Source organism: Clavelina lepadiformis, chromosome 4 (genome assembly GCF_947623445.1).
Source record: "Clavelina lepadiformis chromosome 4, kaClaLepa1.1, whole genome shotgun sequence".
Lineage (NCBI taxonomy): Eukaryota > Metazoa > Chordata > Ascidiacea > Aplousobranchia > Clavelinidae > Clavelina > Clavelina lepadiformis.
The window spans coordinates 21,317,018-21,343,779 of NC_135243.1; the positions used below are offsets into that span (position 1 = coordinate 21,317,018).

The window sequence follows — 26,762 nt, forward strand, 5'->3', positions numbered from 1 at the left end:
TGGGGGGGATGTCACGGGATTATTTTTATGCACCCGTTTTATAGCAATCACAATGTACACTGTTTTTCTGAACTCCTTTTATTGATTGATTTAGTCGGACGTGTTTTGTTGTTGTGTCAGTTTTATGTTTGTTTTATTTCATTGTTGTTCGCATTAGTCATTTTTATGCATGCTCACGTTCTGCCATATGTTACTTGTTTATATGTACACGTGTTTTTATTCGATCACTGATGACGTCTCTTCTCGCTACCCCGAGGGCTTAATTAGTATTTAGCGTCCCACGTTGATTCTCTCTCATTACATGGAATTTGTTTTGGTGTGGTGTTGCGTGCGGCTGGGAAGTGCCGGGCGAGTGTAGTTTGAGTTACGTTTGGGTTTTGTAGAAGTAAGATGGGTGTTTTTATCGAAGAAAATGCAATTAAAAGTTATTGAGGCAAAAGAGCTAAATGACTGGCTGTCAAGCGGGAAGTTTCCTGGTTAAGAAAAAGTTTGGTTACAATTGGCGAGCGCGCCAGGATCCCGCAGTCAATGAAAATATTCCCATAAACGTTTGGAAGTTTCACGATGTCCAGCATCTATTTTGCTATTCCGCCGCCAAAATATTAGCCCAACGAAGATTTCCTAAGCTTTTTCAACCGCTTCGACGCTTATTGCACGACGATTGAAGCGAATCCTGCTTTAAAGAAGCATCTTCTAATTAACAGCTTGGATGAAGATTTAAGCTGGGATGTACGAGGCAGAGACTTGTCGCTTTTCGACTTGGAGTACGATGAGTTGGTGAAAAGAGGTACCGAAGCGAGGCAGCTCATTTGTTCTACGGAAAGTAACAAATGTCGAGTATTGAATGGGACTCAATTCGATGCCGACAGAGCAATATCTTCGTTGGCTTTCGCGGTACGAAAACGTATATGTGCGGTAGAAGCTGCTGAAACTCCCGCTCCCGAAGGGCAGGCTGCTGAGTCTGCTCCAGCCGAAGAAGCTACTGAAACTCTCGCTCCCGAAGAGCAGGCCGCTGAGTCCGCTCCAGCCGAAGAAGCTACTGAAACTCCCGCTCCCGAAGAGCAGGCTGCTGAGTCTGCTCCAGCCGAAGAAGCTACTGAAACTCTCGCTCCCGAAGAGCAGGCTGCTGAGTCTGCTCCAGCCGAAGAAGCTACTGAAACTCTCGCTCCCGAAGAGCAGGCCGCCGAGTCTGCTCCAGCCGAAGAAGCTACTGAAACTCCCGCTCCCGAAGAGCAGGCTGCTGAGTCTGCTCCAGCCGAAGAAGCTACTGAAACTCTCGCTCCCGAAGAGCAGGCCGCCGAGTCTGCTCCAGCTGAAGAAGCTACTGAAACTCCCGCTCCCGAAGAGCAGGCCGCTGAGTCCGCTCCAGCAGAACAAGCTGCTGAAACTCCAGCTCCCGAAGAGCAGGCCGCTGAGTCTGCTTCAGCCAGCAAGCAGCTCATTTGGGGCGTAAGTTTGTCTCGGTACGATCACGAAGTGAGCCAATCGAGTGATTTTTGTGCAGTGGAGTCGTCAGCGACACCAGGGACGGATGTTCACCAAGCTGGACGGTCGGTTTGGGTTGCGTGGTACACATCAACAACGGGGCGCCAAACGATTAACAAGGAGCTACGAACGATGGTCGTTTACCCGGATGTTGAATAACTTTTCCGGGGCCGGAAAAGAACTGGACTGGGGGGGATGTCACGGGATTATTTTTATGCACCCGTTTTATAGCAATCACAATGTACACTGTTTTTCTGAACTCCTTTTATTGATTGATTTAGTCGGACGTGTTTTGTTGTTGTGTCAGTTTTATGTTTGTTTTATTTCATTGTTGTTCGCATTAGTCATTTTTATGCATGCTCACGTTCTGCCATGTGTTACTTGTTTATATGTACACGTGTTTTTATTCGATCACTGGTGACGTCTCTTCTTGCTACCCCGAGGGCTTAATTAGTATTTAGCGTCCCACGTTGATTCTCTCTCATTACTTGGAATTTGTTTTGGTGTGGTGTTGCGTGCGGCTGGGAAGTGCCGGGCGAGTGTAGTTTCAGTTACGTTTTGGGTTTTAGTGAGAGATGATCGTTTTTATTAAGTAAAATGCCATTAAAAGTTAACAAGGCAAAACCGGCTAAGTGACTAGCCGTTAGAGCGGGAAGATTCCTGGTTAAGAAAAAGTTTGGTTACATTAGGTATGTTTTTAATGAATATCGTATTAGCTAGATTACCTTTAGTTGAAGTTTTGTTAAATCTCACTGACAAAGAAGCTTGATGATCGTTGCCATTTCGGACTTCAGGTATTGGGTGGTATGAAACCAACTTGATCGTGGCCTGTATGAAAATATACATGTTTAGAAAACATAATAAAAATCGATGTAATATGTAAATTAACACAACATATCTCTTTTGCAAACCGTTTGGGAACATCAGAAAGCTATACCAGAATGTGACGTTAAAGCTAAGTGAAGTTACCAGCAACAATGTGAATGTTATGTTTACCATTCCTTAGCTCAAAGTAAATCTAAATAACCGAACAAACCATGTAATTTTAATGTTGTATTTTGGACAATCTGTAAACAATCAATTACGTCTTCACAAAACAGTCCCTGGAACAAGATGTCTATGTCGTTATTTAACGTAGCTCAAGTTTTCGTTTCTAAACTTTTAATAATGTTAAAACGTTTAACGGAAAATCATTGCTGTTTTTTTCGTTCTCAGGTTGAACAACGCTAATGTCGGTTTCTTGCAGGTCTTTAAGCGTAAACTTTTACCGAAATAAAGGGCCTAATAAGTTATTTGTCATGGGCCCGATGTCATATTTTAAACGCCGCCTGTTTTACAAGGCAGTAAAAATTTTAACGTTGGCCTTGAAGAGATTTCTTTGCATTCACAAGATTTCTTCTTTGTTTGGACCAAATATTAACGTTGGATAAAATTCGGAATGAACCTTGAGTTTTCGAAAAAACCTAAAAATTTTGATTTTTTTTCTGAGCTTTGAAAATTTCCTACTCTATTGTGATGGAGATGTGGCGTAACCAAACGGAACAATTTACGCTTCATTGCAAAAGGCGGGAATTACCTTTCCGCAAGACTACAATATTGTATTAATTATATCAATCAGAAAAAGCGTATTCGAATTTAAAACTAAAATCCTTATATATTTTTGAGGCTTGTTAGGCAAGTTAAGATTTTTAAAATGAGCTCTATCTTTTCCAGGTGTAGGTGATTTCGGTTTCTAGACAGTCATATTATATCGATTAATCTGAACTAATCTAAGACTGTTGCTGTGTAAATTATCTTAAGGAATGGTTCAGTGTTTCTTTAACAATATTTCAAAAATTCAATAATTTTTCCATATTTATTGAAAATATAACCAAGCTCTAAGCTAAAATAGGCTATGATCTTTCATTCTCAATTGAAATATTAATGACTAGCAACTAAATACAGTACATTCCAAAATTTACAGTTTGTTCAGTTGATATGTAATCTACGTGCATGAAAAGGAAAACCTTGTAGGTGGATGCCAATTTGTTCAGAAACGACTTTTTACACTTTGAAAATACATTGCTGGTTACTATATAGTATATAGTAACATATAGTATAGTAGTAATATAGTATAGTAGTAATATAGTAGTATAGTATGTAGTAATATGAGATATTTCTAAGTATATTGTGGGGATCATGTAGAAACATTGCAATAATTATATATATTGGCATTGCAAAAGTTTTGATTTTTCTCCAGGCAGATAGTAATGTGCAAAGCTTGTAGCGTGCTGACGGTAGTTGAAGTATTTCAAGTAGCGTTGTTTTACGGCGTAAAGTTTGAAGTGTACTTGATGAAATGTTTGGATAACGTAGATTCGTAGAATAATAGATAGTACACACATACACGTAGCAACGATAAATTAACATGGCGTTAGCTGATTGGCTGACGTGTATGATATAAAACTTTAAGCTTGGTTAAAATCGTTATGCTGGAAGCTCTGGCCGGCGAGGCTCTGCAAGGGCTTGTCCCTTCAGAACTTGCTAGTACTTCTCTCGGCTCTTGGAAATTCTCTCTTCTCTGAGTTATTTCCCTTGTTCTGCTAAATTGAAGTTATTACTGAATTATTATGAAAGTGGGATCACCATAAATGGTAACCCCGTCTTTCTTCTACAAACGAAGAAGAACACATGCACTTCTGAAAGATTCGATTATAAAAGGTGCAAATTGGAGTCAGATTAGGATCGAGAGACAAAATTGCATTCAACCGTCTGTTAGCGAGAAAATTGCGGCAGACATTTCAAAAATTCTCGAAGTAACCAGTTGAAAGAAATCTCGCTAACGAACAATGACTATCATGCTACTGGCCTTATGGATTACGATGATGACGACGCTAGCCAACACTAGCCAAATCCAGCAACCAACACCGACCAGCGTCAAGCATCGCTCAAAAGAAAAATGGAAGAAAAATCATCAAGAAGAACGAAGTTATCAATCTGTTGTGGACACTTCTACATTTGATTCTGCACCCGATTAATTCTTAGCCGGTAAAGTACATTACTCATTTCTGAATAAATCGTAGCATGTTATTGGTGTTATTAGATATTAGCTAGCGCACATATGTCAGGATTATTAATAACAAAAATATTAAATACGTTTCTTATTCTGATTTTACCTCATAAATTTATGTCCCCAAGGACAACGCGCATATAAATTCATACTGTAGTTATATCTTATATTTGTTCTGCGTAAACCGCGCATCATAATCATAATGGAGAAATTCAATTTGAATTAAAAGTTAATGTATTCCTTATCCCCATGTCGACTTCTATCTATACTTATTTTTCCATATCATGTTTTGTGGTAGATGATTTTTTATTTTATTTTATTTGCACGGACACAGGCTAACTAAGCCACATACTTATCAACGGTCACTTTCACCCCATTGTCTACCTACAAAGCATTCTTTTAATCTTTTCTTACGCTAAACACTTTTAGCTACGTTTTATATTAACCCACCTTTATTGCTTCATAAATGACTTACATAAGTACAAGCGTTAACAAAAACGCCGTACGATTATTTTGCCTGTTTGTCATAATATACCAGGTTGCAAACTGCTAGCCTGTATAAGTCAGAATCTGTTGATTTGTGACTATATCCCGTAATAACCTCGATTCACAAATGGGTACCGCATAAACTTGCATCAACAAATGCAAGCAGAAAACGAATTGGGGCGAATCGCGATATTAAGCATATTACTCAGACTGATCGAACTTTTATTTTCTTCTCCTGCATTATGCAAACCCTCTTAACCCTTACCCACCCTTGTACTTACATTATCTTGCTATAACAATTCGGTAAACCAAACGCGTTGTCCGATATCATTTTGTCACAATATTGAAATGCATTGGTTATAATGGCAATCATTTTATTCAAACTTTGTGTTAGGTTTTGTGTGCAACTACATTTACGATTCTTTTATGTTCCTTTGGTTTATGGTAAAAGTATATAACAAAAACATATCAAACTATTAAAAAAAACCCTTCTATATAACATAGTATTAGTGAAGAATGTTTACTGCTATTTTTTCTATTGCATGTATCAATTCGTGTAACCTGTGATGACTGCACAAATCTGACTGGAGAAAACAAACAAATGCTCTATTCTCAAGGATTGCAAGATGCCAAAACCAACATTCCTACCTCGAAGCTTTTCTGAGTGGGGGGAATTATATTGTGGGGATCATGTAGAAACATTGCAATAATTATATATATTGGCATTGCAAAAGTTTTGATTTTTCTCCAGGCAGATAGTAATGTGCAAAGCTTGTAGCGTGCTGACGGTAGTTGAAGTATTTCAAGTAGCGTTGTTTTACGGCGTAAAGTTTGAAGTGTACTTGATGAAATGTTTGGATAACGTAGATTCGTAGAATAATAGATAGTACACACATACACGTAGCAACGATAAATTAACATGGCGTTAGCTGATTGGCTGACGTGTATGATATAAAACTTTAAGCTTGGTTAAAATCGTTATGCTGGAAGCTCTGGCCGGCGAGGCTCTGCAAGGGCTTGTCCCTTCAGAACTTGCTAGTACTTCTCTCGGCTCTTGGAAATTCTCTCTTCTCTGAGTTATTTCCCTTGTTCTGCTAAATTGAAGTTATTACTGAATTATTATGAAAGTGGGATCATCCCATAATATACTATAGTTTGCTAACTGGTAAAAAAGACTCTTAACTTCTAGCTGTTTTCCACAAGAATACTGCAACAATATCTTTGCTTGTTTACACAAAAATGTCACAGTTAATCCTACGTTTTAAAATATATCATTTTATTTGAATGCATTTTAATTAAAATTACTTATTACGTCAAAGATCTACATCAGATTCGCCTATAACGCCTATTTATTTGCTTCTTGTTGGGATTTTTTTATATCGTATTGCCCAAATTTAAAGCTGTTTACCAGGTTCACTGAATAGGAGCAAGCATCGTTAATGCCTTAACCTAGGGCATCATTCTAACAGTAGCGCCACTGGGTGTCGTAAACAGAACACGGGCCGTATTATTGCAAGTCCAACGCTCTAAGTAACCACTCGGCTGCTGAACCGACAAGGACTACATAATTTTAACTATTTCTCTCAAATGCCGGTATAAACAAATTTTCTTGGATTGTTAAAGCTTTGCGTTAATTTTAGTAATAATTTGATGAAATTAATTATTCTACGAAAGTTGCTTGACCTATCCTAGACTTCAACATCGAAAGTATGAACAATTTTTTTTTATTCTCTTGGTAATGTTTTATTGATTGGAAATTAATTTTGCTTTAGCAATATTGAATTTGTTTATTTAGTATTTTTTTGCCGATGTCATTGTTTTTATAGGAAGGGAAAATTGCCTGAATACTTTTAGTAAAAACACTTGTGACTTGAAAGATTTCGCGTGTCGATCGTATGAGAATTCGTACTATGCCTATCTCCACCGAATGGCGTCATGGCTTAGCGGCAAAGCGCCTGTCTAGTAAACAGGAGATCCCGGGTTCGAACCCCGGTGGTGCCTTCAACTTTGTTTTTAGGATAACATTTTGCAGAAATGTTTGTTTTCGTCAGTCAAAGGGTCGTCTTACTGCCAGCGAAAAGGTGGTTTCCAGTTGCTTAATTACCTTTTATTTGCAGTATTGATTTATTTATTCGAAATAGCTAAATACATTTACTTAAGTATAACAACTTAACGAACTAACACTAACTACGTAGGATATTACGCACATCATTTGGCAGGGATCATGGAGAAACATAATTTAACGACATGATTTGCAACAGGAAATCAACAAGTAGCAGAACAATCAACTACATGACTGATAACTGAACTCATGTTTAGAACTGCACAAACTCTTAAAGTGATGGACAAGTGCAAAAGAAGTTGGCCTTAGGCCCTATATCAAAGAGTAGTCGTCAGTAAATAGTAAATACACTAGTGCAGAGGTTCCCAACCGCGGCTCTTAGAGCCGCATGCGGCTCCAAGCTAGGCTTCCTGCGGCTCTCATTGACCCCTGAAAATCCCACAAAAAATATAAAAAATCTATTTATAATAATTAGGGCGATTATTTCTTGACTTGTCAAAAAAATTCAAACCTTATAGCGTTAGGTCAAAATTTTTACAAAGTCAAAATTGTTTACAAACTTCGTTGTCATTGGGTTGTAGAGGTTGCACTGTCAGTGAACTTTTCATTTTACACATTGTAGCCTACTTTATTCTGTTTTGAATGGCCCATTGTCTACTTATAGTGAATCATAAACGATTAATGGAATTAATTAGGTTGATATGGTGTGACGCTCAACACACCACGAAACGTGTAAAATTTCTAGAAGGTCCTATAAAACATACTGAGAAAAGCAGTTATTGCCGCTATAAAACTATGATAGGATAATTAGCCATTTGCATAAGTTTTAGTATATTCAGCCAAAAATTATGTCAGATCAGCCTTTAAAAAAAGCACGTAGGCCTACTCTTCAGCAGGAGAATAGGGTCTTTCAAAGCGCTTGGGAAGAAAAGTATTTTCAAATTGAGGTAGACAACAAAGCACATTGCCTTCTATGTCCTGCGGTGATAAGTAGTGTAAAGTCATTGAGAGTCACTACAAAACTCATTCTTCAAAATATGATTGCTACCAAGGAGAATCAAGGAAAAGAAAGTTGGAATCTCTTAAGTCGGCATGGAATAAGCAAACAAATATGTTCAAGGTTAGTAATGAATCTGGATGTATTACCAAAACATCATTCAGGTTGAGCTATCTACTTGCTCGCAATATGAAACCATATTCGGATGGTGAAATTATGAAGCAGGCGATAGTTACGTTTGCAACAGATTGCTGTTCAAGTGCCATACAACAAAAGGCAAAAAAAGTTGCAGCTGAGTAATACTACAGTAACTCGGCGCATTGAATGTATATCAAACGACCAACACGATCAGCTTCTTGAGAAATCAAAAAATTTTGTATACTACTCTTTTGCACTTGACAGCTCAAAAGACTTCACTGACACAGAGCAATTAGCCGTGTTTATTAGGGGAATTATGCCGGATTTTACGATTTATGAAGAATATCTCACTTTGCGTTCTCTCCATGGCACAACTAAAGGAACAGATAATTTTCGTGAATTTCATGCTACTCTTGAAGAAGCACATTTGGACTCAACAAAGTTGTTTGGAGTGGCAACGGATGGTTGCCCTTCCATGATTGGAGCAAATCGAGGACTTCAAGGGCTCATCAATAAATGGCGAGAGGAAGATCATCTTGCTCCTGTGACATGGCATCATTGCATTTTACATCAAGAAAGTCTTGTTGCTAAGTCACTCAACATGTCTAATGTGATGGATGTGGTAACAACAACCGTAAACTGGATTAGAGTCAATGCACTTAACCATCGGAAGTTCAAAAAGTTTCTAGCAGATACTGACGCTGAGTATGGTGATCTAATCATGTTCACAGCTGTGCGATGGCTAAGCCGCGCTACATGTGTCAAAAGATTCTATGACCTTCTTCCTGAGATTAAAACGTTTGCTGAAGGAAAGATAGATATCCCTCAGCTTGGCGATGAAGTTTGCATTGCTGATTTGGCGTTTTTTGTTGATATCACTACACACCTTTCTACTCTAAATCGAACTCTACAAGGCAATAGCAAGTTTTGTCACAATTTGTACAGCACAGCAATTGCTTTTGTCAACAAGCTTTGTCTTTGGAAAACGCAGCTTGCAGGTGGTGTTACAATACATTTTCCAACGTTATCTGACCATCGAACCAATGGATCATTTGAAGCATACAGCAGACTTATCAGTAACTTGATTGATGAGTTCAACCGCCGCATTAATGGAATGAGTTTATTTTTGCCAATGATGAACATGTTTGCAAATCCTATTGCAGTTAATGTGGCCACAGCTCCTGATAGTTTTCAATTGGAGTTGCTGGACATGCAGTCAGATATCGAGCTCAAGCAATTATTTCGAAGTGAAGACCTACTTGAATTTTGGAGTCGAGTTCCAGAGGGAAAGTATCCCAACTTGAAAACCAATGCTCAGAAATACGCCTCTGTATTCGAATCAACTTACGTATGTGAAGCACTTTTCAGCAAAATGATCAGAATCAAAAATAAATATCGCAGCCGGTTGACCGATGACCACCTCAAGCAGCTACTGCATACTGCATCCTCTGCAATTGCGCCTCGCTTTGACAAACTTGTTAAAGCCCAAAGCCAATGCCAAGTTGGACATTAAATTGTATTGTGTTATTTTTCTTGTTTGTGTTGCTATTCTTTGGTACATGCTTTAAAATTTTCGTTCTAATTACTTGAGTGTTTTCATGCGGCTCCATACGTACTCTGAAGGTTGAAATTCGGCCCCAACACCAAAAAAAGGTTGGGAACCACTGCACTAGTGAAATGATTTGTACAAATATGCAGTGGTTTCGCAGTCACTGCCATAAATAAGTGGCATAAAACGGAAATTCATGGCTTAATTACGTCAAAGATTGCGATTTTTATTACGTCACCATAAAAGAAACAACAGAGATGTCTCAGGTATTTGGACCAAGTATGAAAAGCATGTTTCCTGGCTGAACAGGAACATTTTGCGTTAAATACGCCTAAACTAGCTAACCGTTGGTGTATCTGTAGGCCTACTCGAGAAAGTAAATGCTAACTTAGAGTACAGTTCAGTCTTAACTACATGTTGACCCTTGCCTAGTCCAGTACCGGTAACTGCGGTAAAAACAAGAATGCTTTACCACTTCAAGTACTGTCATTTATGACATAGCTGTAATAAAAATAAACATTGTACCAATAAACCTGCTACAGTAATAATCACCTAGGCATAGGCATATCTATGGAAACAGAGCCTATTCTATCCAAGACGTGTTAGCTAGCCTACAATACCTAATACAAACAAACGTCAGGCACCAATCAAACAAGGAATGTGTGATAATCGGAACTTGCACAAAAGCTAGCTGGGTAAACGGGGCTCAAGCGATGAGGAAACATAGCCAGATGTTATCATACCATATCAGCCAACATGTTTTTGCATTGTAGCATTCTCTTTGTCTTAATTGGAAACCAAATTTGCGACACTATTATGTCAATAACTGCTTAACCTAGACATTCTATTAAAAATTCTTTCACCAGTATGTTTACCAACAACTACTCCTTGATTAAAGGCCAACTTAGTTTTAAACGTTCCTCACTTTATATATTTTACGTCGCATGCTTCGATGACCACGTACGGTGACGTCATATCGAACAAATGAAGTACTTAAAACTGCTGTTAGATAAAAAAATAAAAAATAGTTACGCGATACTTTTTCATTACAGTTTTAATCATGTGAATAAAATCTTTCCAATCCAAATGCAAAAGCGCGAGTAATTCTAAAAAGATTCGAAGCGGATCGAGATTTCTTTTTGAAGTATAAGCCATCGAAAAAATCTTGTCAGCTCCCATAAAATAACGGCGAGTAACTCAAAATATTCTATTATTAGAAATATTTAACGCTTTCTAGGTTTGGTGACCGTGCTAACCACTATGGCTATAACCTATAGCTCCCTGATTCCATTATCTCATACGTTTTAAGACCTAGGGCTTTCAGAGTTCTCGATCTTGATTTTTTTGATCGCATTTTTCTTGTTATATCATGCCGCAACAAGCTGAGAACAATTCTTTTTCGCTTCTCACAATCAATGGCGAAAATAACAAGTACAATACAATACAAGTGACTTGAATAAATAAGCCCCAAGTTATATGAATACTTTATACGTCTTCTCTGCCTCGAGCGGCGCCATGGCTTAGCGGCAAAGCGCCTGTCTAGTAAACAGGAGATCCCGGGTTCGAACCCCGGTGGTGCCTTCACTTCTTTTAATTATAATTGAGGCTTGATTGTAAATGATTTAGTACACAGAACTACTCAGCAACACAGAACAATTTACCAACTAAAGATAATCAGTTCAAAAAACAAAAATCATTATTTATATATATTTATACATTTTGTACTTACCAACAAAGCAAAAACGGACACATGTACAGTAGTATCTTATTTTCAGAGCAGTGGAAAGGTAACTGGAAAATTGCAAAATTTCAGGCTAATACGTATTTCTTTTATTTGACACTGCTTGTTGGTTGGTTGGGATTCTGTTTGTTATTTTGGCATTTATCCACATTTATCTCGAAGCTTTACTGCAATCGACAGCAATATTTTTCAGTTTGTGGGCAAGAGCACCACTGGTCTTTTCGTGGTTTACAAGCATTTGATGCCTTTTCGCTTTGTTAAAAGGGCTTTTGTCGAGTTTCGTTCTGGCCGATGATAATTGCTCTAAGCACGCTAATTAGCATTCCACAATTCCTTTGACGTCATGTGGCCCTTTTGGATAAATATTTTGAACATCGCCCTTTCGATAATTGGGCGATGAAGCTTTTGAAAGCAAGGATTCCGAGCCCCTGGTGTGAACGTTTCAGGCTCACTAACTAAGTCAAGAAGTTCTGTTAGTGACGTTGTTGACTGCTGGTCGTATAAAGGCAAACTATAGCTTACTTTCTGGGCAAGTTAAGGCAATCTAATTTCATGTATTGCAACAATTTATTCTTCTAAAGGTTACTTGCTGTTAGCTGTTAATTGTAGCTTTTGCGTTCACAGCAAAAATAAAATAAGGTCCATACAGCAAGGTTTGATTTCCGCATGTCCAGACGATAATATAGCCATTTCACTTGTTTTGCTTAATTGCAACCGTAATACTGAAAGATTTGTTGCTTTATGGTTCTGCTATGATACTTCCATTCTAAGAGTCTTATATTTATTTTCAGTGGATGTGTCGGCTAATTAATTTCGAATTTCCAATTGGGTTTTTGTACTGTCAATACTAGGCGTATCTGAAGGTAAGTTTAAAAAGTTTTGGCTCATATTTATGTTGGGTAAATTTTCAAGCCTCTCTATAATTTGGTACATGGTGCCTTAAGCAATTGTCATAAACCTTGGGTAGGTGCTTGATATGTTCTGATAGTTATAACTCGCTAATGACTCCTCCTTGGTCAAGCCCCAGGAATAATTATGATGACTTTACCCAGATAGCACGTCGCTCGAGGGCCGACGTCGAGCCGCTAGCTTGCTTTTGGCGGCCCACAAACGATAATCGCTGAAGGGCCAACTTCGTTTTGTCCAGCGGGCCTAGGTCGGGTAGGGAGCAACAAAATCTTTGTCGGACCTCGGTCGGCAAGTTAGCTACGATCTCCTACGAGCCGACTTTGGGCCTACCAACAATCACTAACACACAGGGTTTTTATGCAGTTCAGCAAAAAGTTTATTTTTTCAAATTTGAAAGTTCTACCAGCAAACACAATATTTTATTATAATCACTATCATCATCCGCTATCATCACTTGTAGAAGATGAGTCGAAATTCATGAAATACAATTGTCTGCGCGTGGCTTCATCTTTCCGCTCTTTATCTAAAACATTTTTGTAATGAAATATATTGCATAATGTTTCTTTACTATCTACAAAATTAAAAATGCAAAGTAAAACGTTCTGCAATACATGATATGAACATCACACACGCATGCCACACAGCTTACCCATTTTGTTCTTCATTCTTTTTAGCCGTCCCCCTTCCCTATCACTAGCATTTTTTAACCATTTCTTGATCTCGCAGATACTCTCTGCTTCCTTAATACCCAATTTCTTGGCAGCATCTAAAGTATAATGACATGAAAACAAAATACTGGAGTAAACATCATCGACAGATAGGCCTAATAGTAAATAACACTCACAATACATCTTAAAACAATTAAGAAGCGGTAAGCAACCTAAAAAATCAAAACATGACTTAGCAAAACCATCAACACTCAATTTTGACTTATTCACCTATAACAGCTTTTGCGAGTTGTGATGAATGCATTCCTGTCTTATGACCCTTTCCCATCCAATTACAATTGGTTGCCAGTTCACAGGTCAACAATTTGCTCAACATCATGCTGATAACATCTTTTGCTGTTATGCCACCTATTGTTTCTAGATAGGAAATCTAAAAAAAAATCCTGATAAGAATCAATTGTTTGGCGGCATTATGTTACTGGTTACATGTCATGCTTTTACATGGAAGCATTATCAAAGTTGAAAAAAATGTCAACGTAGTCCCCCATAGCAATTAGATAAAAGAGATGAAAATACTCAATATTCATATTATTATTTAATTATCAGTAACTTGCATATTAACCTACATGTTGCACTTACAAAAACATGCGCTTGTGATTTCTCTGCTAGCAGTGATTCCACCCTATCAAAATCCTCAAATGAATCTATCGGCAAGTTGAAGTGTTCCACCGAAGAAACTTGGATTATTTTACAGAATCCGGAAGTACGAAAAACGAGCATACCGTACCACATAGCATACCACACTGATTACAGCTGTTACGTAACTGTTTACAAAGAAAAACTTGTGGCATTGCATGTCAAATTTGTTTACCTTGCAACTAAAATGGGTGTTGAAAAAGAAGTATTTGCACTGCCAAAACAAAGAAATTGGTAGCATAGCTTATCACTTCTACTTGAAGATAAAATACTTTCATTTTTTTACCTTGAACATTAATGTAAAGATTGGTAACTTTTATATGTAGCCCATAACTTATTTAAAAAATTACATATTATTTATAATAACAGCAATATCGAGAATAATGTATACCTTCTTTCCTGGGTGTTAGGCATTTCTGGAACAACAGGTGGTGGTGTTGAATGTTGTGAAAACAATTTTTTCCTTTTGGGTTTGGATTGGTCTGATTCCCAGTGGTTACTGCAGTAAATATGTTCACTAATGTGCAAATCACTACTTTAGACAGTCATAACATGTATAATAATAATTAATCAGGTAATTTATCAAGCATTTGCACTTTGTTTATTTCATCATCCAAGGTCAATTCTGTTTACTTTACCTGGCATCATTGTCAGAATTTGATTCTTCAAGTCGAGATGGAGGTCGAATTCTGATAAAAAATATGTATATGTTTTTGTTTCAACAAAATATTTGAAAAATGTGCGAGTTTGAATACTTCATTACAAATAAATTATGTAATTTATTTAGTCACATATTTTTAGTTGTCAAATGCTACTCACAGAAAACCTATCTTCATTGCTTAAATTGCTAAGTGTCCAACCACATAATTGGTTTTTTATCTGACTTACTTCCTTTTACTTTCAACGTCGGTAGTGTCTAAATCTTCTGAGCAGATATGAGTTGCATTTACTGCTTTTTCACACTTTTTTCTAGCACTCTTATAATTATCTGGGAATAATTAAAAATTAAATTAAAAATATAATTACTGGTATGCATGTTTTGTGCTGAAGCCATGGTTAACCTAAAAACATGACACTTTTATTAGTCAAACTAGAAACTATTATACATTACAAGTGCAAAATTACACACCTTAATTCTATTTTACACAAGTTCCAGAGAGACTCAAAATACACATGAGGGGGCTTTTTTATCCTCCGTCTAAAATACATGTTTCGCTCATGATAAAGTTACAAAACTTGGCAGTCTTGGACACCTAGCCTAGGTTTATTATTGGACCTCTTCAGATATTGACTTTGCTTGCATGACTTAGTACGTATTTCTTTCTTATAGGGCACATTTTATTTCGAGATTTTGCCTCATTCGAAATTTGGTGGATGTCTTTTATATGCCAAATGGTTTGAAATATAGGCTATACTTTTGTTGAATATTGATTTATAATCCTGAAACGGAAAACAACCTGCCTTAAGCAAATGACGCAGCAGTAGGCCTAGTCGAAAAACACACGTACTAAGCTACGTGACTAAGGCCATTAGCCTATACCAAACTCTTTACGTAGCCTAGCGTGCAGACAGACGCACATTAACCAATCAACGAGTCTCGAGTTTTACGGAACACGAAAAGAGGCAGATCATCAGTACATTTTCTTGGCTTATGCTAGCGGAGGTGAATTGTTTGACAGGATTGAGCCAGATGTTGGGATGCCACAACATAATGCTCAAAATTTTTTTCATCAGTTAATAGATGGTAAGAAATAACTGATAGTTACATAATTATCCAAGTTACTGTTTCCTGTTTAAACCAACTCTGTTAAATTAATATCTATTTTGTTATTTTATATAAACACACTTATGCTTAAGAAAAGTCCTTTTCACATTTTTATATTTAGCCAATTGGTTTTGCAAATGTTAAGCTATATTATATTTTTTGAAACAAAAGTGTCCAAACCATGTTTAGTTATTGTATCGTTTATTTTTTACCATTGACTGTGAGGAGTGAAAAAGATAGTGCTAATCTTTGCAGCATCATAGACTGAATATATGTTCACACACAATCAATGAACAGGAAAAAAGTGGCAAAGCTTCGAGCCTTGGCTTAAAATGTTAATAATGCTCTGGTGATGTAATGATGATAGGTTAGCATGGGCTCACGGCCACCAAACCCAAATACATACATACATACATACCCAAATACCTCAATACAATACGTAACTTTAAAAAGTAGATTAAAAACTAGGACAAGAAAAGCACAAAAAGATAACACACTCTGTTATTAGCACTTATGTTTGAATGTACATAAGAGAATGGTAAGAACATGACGCACAACTGCACATGGATGTTTGAAATAAAACCTTACCGAAATAAACACCATCCTAATGATTGGTATCCTATTTATGTGACTAGGTTGAGAGCACGATATTCAGGCCGTCAAGTGCATGGATACATATGAATGAATACGGCATTTTGACAAGATGCAGCATGTCTCTAGGATCCCATGAACAGTTTATATCTTATGTTAAATGTATGAACAATAAATTTAGCATATACAGTCAGGCCTCATTAATCCAGACTATTTTGTTTTATTAAAAAATGTTGGTTTAGTGCGATATCCGAATTAGAAAGTTCATTAAAAATAATTTTAATTTTTAATTTCATTCGTATATATTTTGTGTAGTGACCCATACTGACCGTAAAAATGCAATTTTGGACTTTTTCTTCAACCCAATTTTGAATTTCAAAATTCATTTTGGTAAAAATTACAAAACATTGTCCCAAAAATTCCCAATTAAAAAAGTTTCCCAGGTATACGGGCTAGTGTAGAACACACTATAGTATTTAAAAATGAATTAATCTTCTTTTTTGGGTCAAAATTAATAGGTACTTTGATTTTTTATAAAAAGTGATTTTCCAGCATAAATACGATTTGATTTTAAATCATAAAAGGTACAGACAGTGTATATGATTATTTGCAGCATTAGTGACACTTACAAAAAATTAGCCACTTTCACTTAAAAATGATTTTTTTAAAATGTTTAATATTATATATTTTAAGCAAATTATTTTTGTATATAAATGAAATATCACGAAAACGTTTTGGTTGTATGATAATACTACATAATTTGCCTGACTCGTAAAATTGTTTTCTTTAAATGTTTTTTGTGTTGACAATTAACTGTATTTGTCATGTAGTTGTAGCAGTGCAGAGAAGATCTATTTTGTTGATTTCTCTGATTCCAGCCTGCTCTTAGTTAATTGCTGATTTCAACTAATATATTTTATTTAAAAGCTCATTAAGTATTTTAACTTTATTTTCAACTTTCAGTTAAATTATTTAAATAAAATTTAGTTATTGAAAGTTCCACTAAATTAGAAGCAGACTGGATATATACAAATCAACACAAAAAATGTTCCCAGCACTGATATAATTACATGAAAAATAATTAAAAAACCTGCTTCAAGAAAAAAGTTTTACGACACATACAAATGCAGAAATTATTATACAACCTGAACCTTTTTGTCATGTTGGTTGTTAGTGTTATCATTTGTATACCAAAAATAATTTGCTAAAAATATATACAGTAGTATTAAATTTTTTAAATAAAAGAGCCATTTTTAAGTAAAATTGACAAAGTTCGAATTTATTTTAGTATTTCATTTTTTTGCAATTTTTACCAAAAATGGATTTCTTTAACTCAAAATGGGGGATGAAGAGAATGTCCAAAATTTCCAAAACTGGCATTTTTATGGTCACTACATTATATATTGTATTGATATATTGTAGTGATATCATGTCGCATTTTGCAAAGCGTTATGAAAGTATGACTTGCTTTAGTTGAAACTTAAATGAGAACAGATTAAGTTGTCGACTTCTAGAAAGGAAACCCTGTCCTTTACACATCACATGATTGATAGCAACATTTCATTTTACAAATCAGAGGATTGATTCCTAAATAATAACCAACAAAATGAAGAAAAAAGACCTGAGAGAAGGATGACATAAATTACACGTTTGACACAAGCAATTGACCTCATGTAGAAAAGGTTTATTATTGCATAAACAATTGATTTAATGACCAAGTGTGCAAAATTTGTTATTCACTTAGAGCAGCGTGGTCCAACTACGTTTGACTTACGGGCCACTTTACAAAAACGTGACAACTTGCGGGCCATTTCCAATACTATTACCACTATTATTACTATTATGACGTAACAAACAAATGGATGATGAGATGCAATGATGCTGTCGCAATTATTGGATTATGCCAAATTTCTGACTGTTGCACAATAGCCAGTATTAGGGTTCCAATTTAAAAGATAACTATGGAATATTTAAAGGAAACAAAAACGTCCGGAACACTAGGTACATATCAGCCTTTAAGAAGCCCAGTTGTACTGATGAGACCTGATAGGTTGAAACAGTGTAGTGAACAGAAATAGGTTGAAACACTTTTTATCCAAATGCTATACTTGTTCTAATTGAAATAAATTAAATCAATACTGTGAAAGCTCGCGGGCCGCAAAAATTTTATTAGTCCCAGGTATTGAAGTGTTGTAGTCAATGCAAGATTTCTTGAAACTGCTGAATATTTTGCTGGAACAAATATTGAAAAACTAACTGCCTAATCTTGAACTAATTAGTCAACTACAAACCATATCCATGTGTGCATTTTTTAAATTAAACTGATTTATTCAGCTATATGGTTGTTGATTTCCACCGATAGGTATTGAATACCTTCACTCACTTGGAATCACTCATCGTGATATCAAGCCAGAAAATATTTTACTGGATGAAAATGATATCCTCAAGATAGTGGATTTTGGTTTTGCAACAATATTTAGACACAGAGGTAGGCATTATAGTTGTGTTGTATTCTGACAATTTTTAATTAAAGTGAGGGTAAATCCAAAAACTTGTTGGCCTTAAATTAAAGAGTTGTTGTCGGTCAGTATATTGGGAAAAGGATTTTTACCAAAATGTAGTGGTTAAGCAGTTATGGCCATAAATAAGTGGCAAAAAACGCAAATTCATGGTTAATTATGACGGAGATGGCAGCTCTTATTAAGTCACAATATAAAACAATGTGCATGACTCGGGTATTTGGAACAAGTATGAGCAGAATATTTCATGTGGCCGACAAGAAATAAGTATAATTAAAGCAGACTTAAGTTTATAACAGGATCTTTTAGCGCTAAATATGTCTGAGCAAGCTTACCTTTAATTTATTTGTACAGGCGAATGTAGCTACATCTCACCAAGCTCAGTTTTGGCGCTACTCCAGTCCGTTACCTATAACTGCTGTAACTGGCCTACCACTAGTACTACCCTACCTAATTCAAACCTCATTCATAAAGCATGTTGTTGTTTTTACATTGTAATGTAATAATGGCCGCCATCTCCATCAAAAAAGATGCCAAATTTGCAATACATTTTTAGCAATAACTTTTTTACCTCTATAGGTTATTAAAATCCTTTCTTCAGTATACTTACTGGCTACTATTCTTTCATTTAAGGCCAACTTGTTTTTAACCTGCTCCTCACTTTAAAGACTATTGTCATCAAACTTACAGGTCATGAGAGGCTCATAGCAAAATTTTGTGGAACACCGCCATATGTGTCTCCGGAAGTTTTGCAACAAACACCATACAAAGCAGAAGCAGCTGATATTTGGTCGTGTGGGATTGTTTTGGTGGCCATGCTTGCAGGTACAATATACTACTTTTTAAGTAAAACCGATGTGTAAGTTGCTCCCCAAGCTTGATGACCAAAACTTTCCCTAAAAATTTGTGACATATACAGTATATACACAGTTTTTAACGATTGTCGTGATATTTATTTTTTCGAAAATTAAATTTTTTATAATTTTAAAACCCAAACGCAAAGTAAAGCTGATGTTGTCTGAATCGTGTTAACCAAATTTTAAAGTAAAATAAGAAACAGGATATAGTTTGGCACTCTTAAGGTTAACTTTATATTTTTCGACACAAGCTTTCGCAAGCATAAGCTTGCTTCTTCAAAGCTGAAAAGTGAACGAAAGTAAAGCTGTAATATTGTTTTGATTTTTAAATCATTTCCAACATACACTCTTCTTCCCAATATGACCTTAGTGCAGTTTATTCGTCATGTTTGGTTTGCTGGCTAAATTGTTATTGGGCTAAATAATAATAAATGAAATTACTGAATATATTCCATGAAATAATAAATGCAAGCATTCGACAGTCATTGCAAAACAAAACGCTTAAACATGTCTTGTTTTACCCATTTTTTTTCTTTTTAATACATAATAGAATTATAGACACAACGTCTTTAAATCGCAGCTCTTTAGCATCCGCACATAGATCACTGCGCAATTTTTTTGTTAGGCAAAAACGATTCAACTTTTGTACACGAATCCTTCCCCTGCCTATCTGCAGGCAGTGAGCCAAGTTCGCAATTTAATCTAATTGCCCCTGATGCAACCAGTATTATAATTAAGATTACAAACAAGAACTAGCTAACCACGTGAGAAAATACGACCACACTTAACTCAACTTTAATGCGCATTTGACCTTATTTGGTCTGTCGTACTTCGATTTTGATGGCATGATAATTTCACACTGTTGTAAATCTTTTTGTTGCTAAATACAGTGATATTTTCAAGTCTGATAGATCTGTGAATACATGTCACTTTCGTTACCGTTACCTTAGTGTTTGCTTTTTATTAATTGTTAATTGCTTTGACAGCAACATTCAAAGATTCTTATAGAAGTAAACTAAAACGTTTTGCAACTAAGTGTTGGTGGTGTATCACGCAATGGATAGTGAAAAGATGAGGGATTTCCTGCTGAAGCAAAAATAAAAATCTGTGATACCTGCCTACCATTGATTTGTGTTACCCAACTTTGGAACTATTCATCAAGAAGCGTCATTCACACCTTGTTTAAGGAAAGTACAATGGTAGCGCTGTAGCGTTTGTCACACTGTCCGCTAGATAGGGGCATGACACCACGTTAATTTTCCAAAACATCCATTGTGTTTTTCTCTATTTCACCATTCACATTTCAAGTCTGTCATCGTTAAAGACAAGGAGGCACACAGACGTTCTTTTGAGACATCTCTCCACGTTAACTTACAATATGAAGTTAGCCGCAGTAATTTCTTTCGTTGCGATAATTCGAATCCGGTTCACATTTGGCCTTTGGTAGTTTAATCTCAATGTAATGTACCTTGAAACAAAGTAAACTCTCATGTAATGTTTCAAGATTATGTGAAGTGTGTTGCAATTTGTTTCCGTTCGGGTCAAATTGGGTTTACGAATGCTGACACATATACGTATAACCTATGGATTCTGGTACAGATTGTTTTATAAAATCTTAATTTCAATAAGTAGCATAAAAAAAAGTGAACAAATGATGAAATCACCAGCCTGCCAAATGTTTTACAGCTTGGACTGTATCACTTGCGGTTGAGATTTTCAAGACACTAAAAAGTGCAAACCGTAATCAGAAAGATTGAAAAGCACTGCTCTAGTCATTTCATTGTTATTATCCTTATTTTCATGCACAATTCAAGATTGCTGTTATTTATTCATAAGAGTATCTGTTACTTTAACTGTGGTACACATGCTTGGCGGACTGCAAGTTTGACACCACTGGCTTAAATAATTTTATATTATTTATAGTAATAATTATTTTGTATGTTTCTTTTAAATTATTAGACACTTCTTCCAAATACAGTATTTTGCTGGCTAATTGTTATGAGGGTTTGTTAGAAGTATGTTTGTTAGTGACGAAACCCACTCTGTATACTATTCGCAGTTGTTTTCATCAAACATTTTTACGAGAATAGTCTTGAATGATTTAAGCCTTTTGGCTAGCCTCTAAATTTTTGCTGAATTCTAGTAATCTTATGCAGTAGAGCAAAGTTTAATCAAAAGCGTTTGAAGTAAGTGATGATTATTGATGTAAATATTTATAAATTGCAAGATATCATTTCCCCTAATATGTGTAAAATGCATTTCCCCCCCTGCAGAACTCTTCAAAGTATGCAGAACTCCTGTTGAAAAGCACTGATTAAACCCATATAATTAGAAATGTTGAGTATTATTATTAGTATATTCTAGTATTACTGTATCAAACTTCAGGTGGCGATGAAGTTGCATCTGATATGATTGTACAAATCTTTGTTTCATTGGCTTTAGGAGAACTTCCTTGGGATGAACCCTCTCTTGCATGTGAGGAATATAATAACTGGATAGATCACAAGATTCAATATTCTCCATGGTGCAAGATCAACACATTGCCTTTAGCACTGCTGAGAAAGTTACTTACCCATGATCCAGAATCACGTTGTAATATTGCTGCATTAAAAAAAGACAGGTTATAATTTATTTTTCTCTTAGACAGTACTGTAAGTAACTTTAATTAACATAAATTAGCACAAATTAACGATAGTGTTTCAGTGTTTCTATTTAGGTCGCTATAAAAATCCATCAAATGTTATGTGTCTATACCGTTTGATAAGTCCCCTTTACTTGTTATGATAAGTACTGGTAAGATAGTGATATCAAGATTTTATCAGCATACTAGAAGCTTTACCTCTTATTTCAAGTCACATTGTTAATTGTAGGCAAAATTACAGGTTATTTTAGGAAGCATGATAAAAAGGTTAGAATTAGCAACGTATGTAATGTTTGACTCCAAATTTTATCTAGGAAACAAACTATTCAAGAATGAAAATGATATACAGAGCAGCACATTTCACGAGTTGATAGATTACCAAAAATTTTGTTCAGAATTCTCTACTACATGAACGACACGTTTAAGGCTAAGGTTAACAAAATATTCAGTTGCTAAGAGCTTGTAGCCTAATGTGTCTAATAGCCGGAAATAATTTCCCAGCCCTAATTTGAATAGCCAAAGCTTGGTGTAAATTAAAACTATTTGGGTCAAGGTTCTCATGGGCCTGGATTTGTCTTCGTTCCTTTTCATTCTCCGCAAGTGTATTTGGGGTGGGAAATTAGGAATTTATCTATTGCCCAGTTTTACATTCTTATTCAAGAGAGGAAAAATTTTACTGCAGCTATATGCATAGTCTACTCATACCTGCAATAACTGTCAGAAGTGGTTATTGTCGTTGGGAAATTATTGTTTTGTTACAAATTGCACCACAAATGAACATCAAATAATTCTACCGGGGAACAGATATATTCCAATGTCAGATTTGGATTGCTTTGTGGACATTAACACAATAACGTGCAGCAAACAGTCACTTATATACTGCTCAATCAAACCAATTCTTAAACATATGACAACTTGAACGTATACAACAAAGACGACAACACAATCTAGTCAACTTGATGCAATACTTTCAAAACCCAAATTTATTGGTTAAAAACGATGAATATATTTTGATCATGATGTCATTCTGCTCAGCAATAATACTAAACAAAGTTTTTTGAAGGCAACTACAGTCTTAATTAGTGATTCGTGTGGGAACAATGGCAATAATTAAGCAGGTAGCTAAAATGTAAAACAACAAATCTAGTTGGCTATCAACAATGCTATCAATTGCAGTCTTCTTGAAAGGCTTCATCTCATACCTCAGCATTCCACCAACATCAGTTGAGGCTAAAAGACTAATTTGTTAATGTTTTGATTTTTCTGCACTGTCAGTACAGGGAAAATTCGTAGAAGAAGTTGAGATGTATGTGTGTTATTATTAAAGTCTTGTATTTTACCTGGGTTGAGTTACATTTTTCCGGTTATGTGAAAACCTGAGGAATCCAATACCCTAATGTGGACCACGCCTTAAATGACCAAGGTTGTACAACCAACCAGCATTGCTGAAGAATAGCCGTAAAATTAAAATAGACTCCCGAAAAGAAAGGCAGTAAAAAATTTGCTTAAACAAAAGACAAGTGTAGCTTAAAAATGTAGAATTTTGTAGTATCGAGATTCCTAAAAAGATTTTGACTCCTTTCTTCCATGTTTTTCATTGACATTCACACAAATGCCGTCTTGTTACTTGAAAAGGACTAATTTTAACCCATTCCATGTTTGAGAAATTATACCCTTTTTTCTTGTAAATAGGTGGTTTGTGAAGCATCTTCAACAGAAACGGAGACTGTCTTCACCTGTAGAGTCCCCGTTCATAAAACGAGGATTGACTAGCTGTGAGGATTTTTCATCCAATGCTTTGTTGGCAACAGAGGTATCCATTCAGGTTCCCTAGGAGTTGCACCCACACACAATTTTATCTTGCAAAATTAACATCAATATGCAAATGGAAAACATTTGATTGTGAAAACACATAGATCAGTCTTGTAAAATACTAACTATAACTAAATGAGTTAAAACGGTCACCATACAACGAATTATGCTTCTAGGTGCGATGCCGTCACTATCATATAATTCATATGAATTTTTATTTCATGTTTGAAAATAATTCTTTTATAGCAATCTGTAATATTTTGCATTCGTACACAGATTTCTTTGTCTCAACCTGATCCAGGTGTAGTCTTTAACACATCTAATGTTTCAGAAGAATCCGTTGGAAATCTCCTTCATGTCGGTCTATCTCAGGTACCGTTTTAGCTATGACATTGTGTTCATTAAGTAGTCGTTTATTTCTAGCTGTTTTGTGCACAGTTACCTTTCATAGGTAAACAATAAACATGTTTGAAGTGCAAACCAGCAGAAAAGTATTTCATTTATCGATTTATGGGTAAGCATCAATGGTTTCCGTTCAGTTCATCAATGGTCAATTCAACCTTTCTGACTCGGGTTGAAAAGAATTACACTTGGCTAAGTTATCATCGGGCGAATTCGCCTGAAATGTATGGGTTTAATTAATACAAAACCACGATAAATACCAAATCAAAAACTGATAGTGTTCGTTTTGTCTAAAACATTTCTCGACATTTTTCATGGAAAGTAATGAGTTAAAAATACTGTTATGCACTTTTAAATATTGAAAACATTTTTTTTCATGTTTACAGCCAGTTCAAGCTGACAATATGCTGCTGAGTACGCAGTGTATGGGAACACCAGGTAGCTCCCAGACGGCATTGCAGCGTTTAGGAAAACGTATGACTCGTTTCTGGACAAAGAAAGGTGTTCAGGAAACCATGGCAGAAATTTGCAAGGCGTGTGAAAATTTGGAGTAAGGCTCATTGGAATTGTACTTTTGTTATTTATCCTTAGGCGATTATGATTATTCTGTATGCTTTTTTTAGATATGCTGTAAAACAAGCCACGTCCACAGAACTTACTGTGATTACATCGGATCGGCGATTCAGAAAGCTTATTTTTAAAGTTTTTATTTATCCCAGTGCTGCTGAATTTTCTAAGGTTACAGCTGATTTTTATCACACCTTAGTAGATGTTCGCCTTTCAAAAGGAGACGGCTTGGAGTTCAAACGACTTTTTGATGCATTAATAAAGCGCCTTATGCGTATTTTATAAGAGTGGGTGCTGCAGGTTATGCATAACTTTGCATATGTTAGATAATATAAATGCATTTCTTGCTGATTTTTCTGTAGATCGGTGAATTTTCTGTAATGGCTGTAATATATGTTGTGCAGTGCTCATTTCCTTCATTTATGTTTAACCTTAATCGATTGCTGCTGTAGTTATTGTATGAGTTTCTCCGTTTCCCTTCTTTATCCGTGACATTTCCTTTTCTTTTGAAAATATAATTCATTCTTTCTCTATTTGTCAAAGTATGTTAAATTAGTCTATTTAGTTATGACTAGAAGGACCTCATCCAAAAGTAATCTTACGGTATCGAATCTCTAAATTTATCTAGAGTAGGCTATAATGCGACTTGACATGAGTGGCTCAGCCCGAGTTAAGATTTTGCAATACTTACTTAATTCAAAAATTTTTGCTAAAACTGACGATGCTGAGTTATTTTAGTTAATTCTAAACTTCACGATACTGAAAGAAAATATCCTATAGTTTCATTAGCTCATGATGAAAACAGTCATTGTAGTCACATTATGCTATCAAGCAATATACTCTGTCTATACGTAGTTTTAAGCTGGGGCTTACCTGAAATGTGGCTGTTAATTTGCCAAACTGTCGACTTACAAAAGTTTTGTAGCTCCTGGTGTACACCAACAAACAAATTCGGTGAGACTCCTTTGTTCCCGTCCACCAAACTTTTGTCAAGGAAGGTGTTTTGGAAGAATTTGGTTTAATAATTTTTTGTTTTTCCCCTTTAGCTAATAGCAAACCTTTAAAAGATACTTTGTAATATATTGGGATGTGTACTGCATTACTTGACATGTTGCAATAACATCCGTCCATGTTACATCCATGCCTGCTTTCCGGTTGTCTTTCGTTTGGCTAAGCGAGATGGACAGAGAAGTTTGTTGCTGTTTCACAGCTATTGCCTGATACTGACGAATCTCATCTCAAGACGTGATTATTACTGATTAGTAGTTTTGAATGTAGTCAGATAAACACATATCAATTTCCAGTTGTTTCATTAGTTCAACCGTCTGGGCTAATAGCCCGACTTTTAAAGGTGGTCATTACTAGTACAATATTTCAGTTAACTTTTGAAAAACTTGGTGCGTCTGAGGCAAAGATACGATCCTCTTTTAAATACCTCGGAGACAAAGTTTTAAAGCAAGAGGCTTGTAAAACAGGTTTTAACTACAATTTGTCTGAGGGTAAATAATTTGGTAAGTAGCCTACTAAGATTTGCAACCAAATACAGGCATCGTAATGTAATTAAAGCAATCATTGTGACCGTTACTTCGCAACTTAAAATCGGTCTCCTTAACTTTTGTACTCCATATAAGGATCTAGTATTGAAAAAATATTACGCCATAATTTTTTTTGATTTATCTCATAACTTTTCATTCAGGCCTTCAAATCGGAGTGCACAAGTACAAAAAAAAACTTAAAATATTATTTTTATTTCTTGAATATGTTGACATCGTAGCGCCTGCTTCTCAAGCTGTTTGCAAAACCAATGTTACACCATGGTTGATCTCAA

At 35.8% G+C, this 26,762-nt stretch overlaps 3 protein-coding genes and 2 non-coding genes across 12 annotated transcripts; 4 read left to right on the forward strand and 1 right to left on the reverse strand.

Moving 5' to 3' along the window:
- Positions 1–6,949: 6,949 nt before the first annotated feature.
- Trnat-agu (transfer RNA threonine (anticodon AGU)) lies at positions 6,950–7,021 on the forward strand. The gene has a single exon. It is a non-coding gene; the product is annotated as a tRNA-Thr (tRNA).
- A 1,512-nt stretch (positions 7,022–8,533) lies between these two features.
- Positions 8,534–9,730, forward strand: LOC143453035 (general transcription factor II-I repeat domain-containing protein 2-like). The gene has a single exon (XM_076954186.1). The coding sequence runs from the start codon at positions 8,534–8,536 to the stop codon at positions 9,728–9,730; it is 1,197 nt and encodes a 398-aa protein (XP_076810301.1).
- Positions 9,731–11,275: 1,545 nt separating this feature from the next.
- Positions 11,276–11,347, forward strand: Trnat-agu (transfer RNA threonine (anticodon AGU)). The gene has a single exon. It is a non-coding gene; the product is annotated as a tRNA-Thr (tRNA).
- A 1,372-nt stretch (positions 11,348–12,719) lies between these two features.
- LOC143452931 (uncharacterized) lies at positions 12,720–15,351 on the reverse strand. 8 transcript variants are annotated; one of them, XM_076954086.1, is made up of 7 exons: positions 14,669–15,351; positions 14,419–14,469; positions 14,172–14,279; positions 13,724–13,908; positions 13,355–13,514; positions 13,066–13,182; positions 12,720–12,939 (listed from the first exon to the last, which is right to left on the reverse strand). In XM_076954086.1, exons 4-7 carry the CDS (start codon positions 13,874–13,876, stop codon positions 12,854–12,856), a joined length of 516 nt encoding a protein of 171 aa, XP_076810201.1. In that variant the 5' UTR covers positions 13,877–13,908; positions 14,172–14,279; positions 14,419–14,469; positions 14,669–15,351; the 3' UTR covers positions 12,720–12,853. The 8 variants fall into 8 exon arrangements, with proteins under 8 accessions (XP_076810201.1, XP_076810198.1, XP_076810197.1 ...); XM_076954083.1 differs by having other exon boundaries at positions 12,721–12,939; positions 13,724–14,279; positions 14,669–14,768; positions 14,910–15,351; XM_076954082.1 differs by having other exon boundaries at positions 12,721–12,939; positions 13,724–14,279; positions 14,669–14,841; positions 14,910–15,351.
- Positions 15,352–15,356: 5 nt separating this feature from the next.
- On the forward strand, positions 15,357–25,402 carry LOC143452930 (serine/threonine-protein kinase Chk1-like). Its single transcript, XM_076954081.1, has 8 exons — positions 15,357–15,524; positions 18,499–18,624; positions 19,346–19,480; positions 21,955–22,132; positions 23,846–23,966; positions 24,242–24,337; positions 24,754–24,917; positions 24,991–25,402. Exons 1-8 carry the CDS (start codon positions 15,479–15,481, stop codon positions 25,217–25,219), a joined length of 1,095 nt encoding a protein of 364 aa, XP_076810196.1. The 5' UTR covers positions 15,357–15,478; the 3' UTR covers positions 25,220–25,402.
- Positions 25,403–26,762: the final 1,360 nt, after the last annotated feature.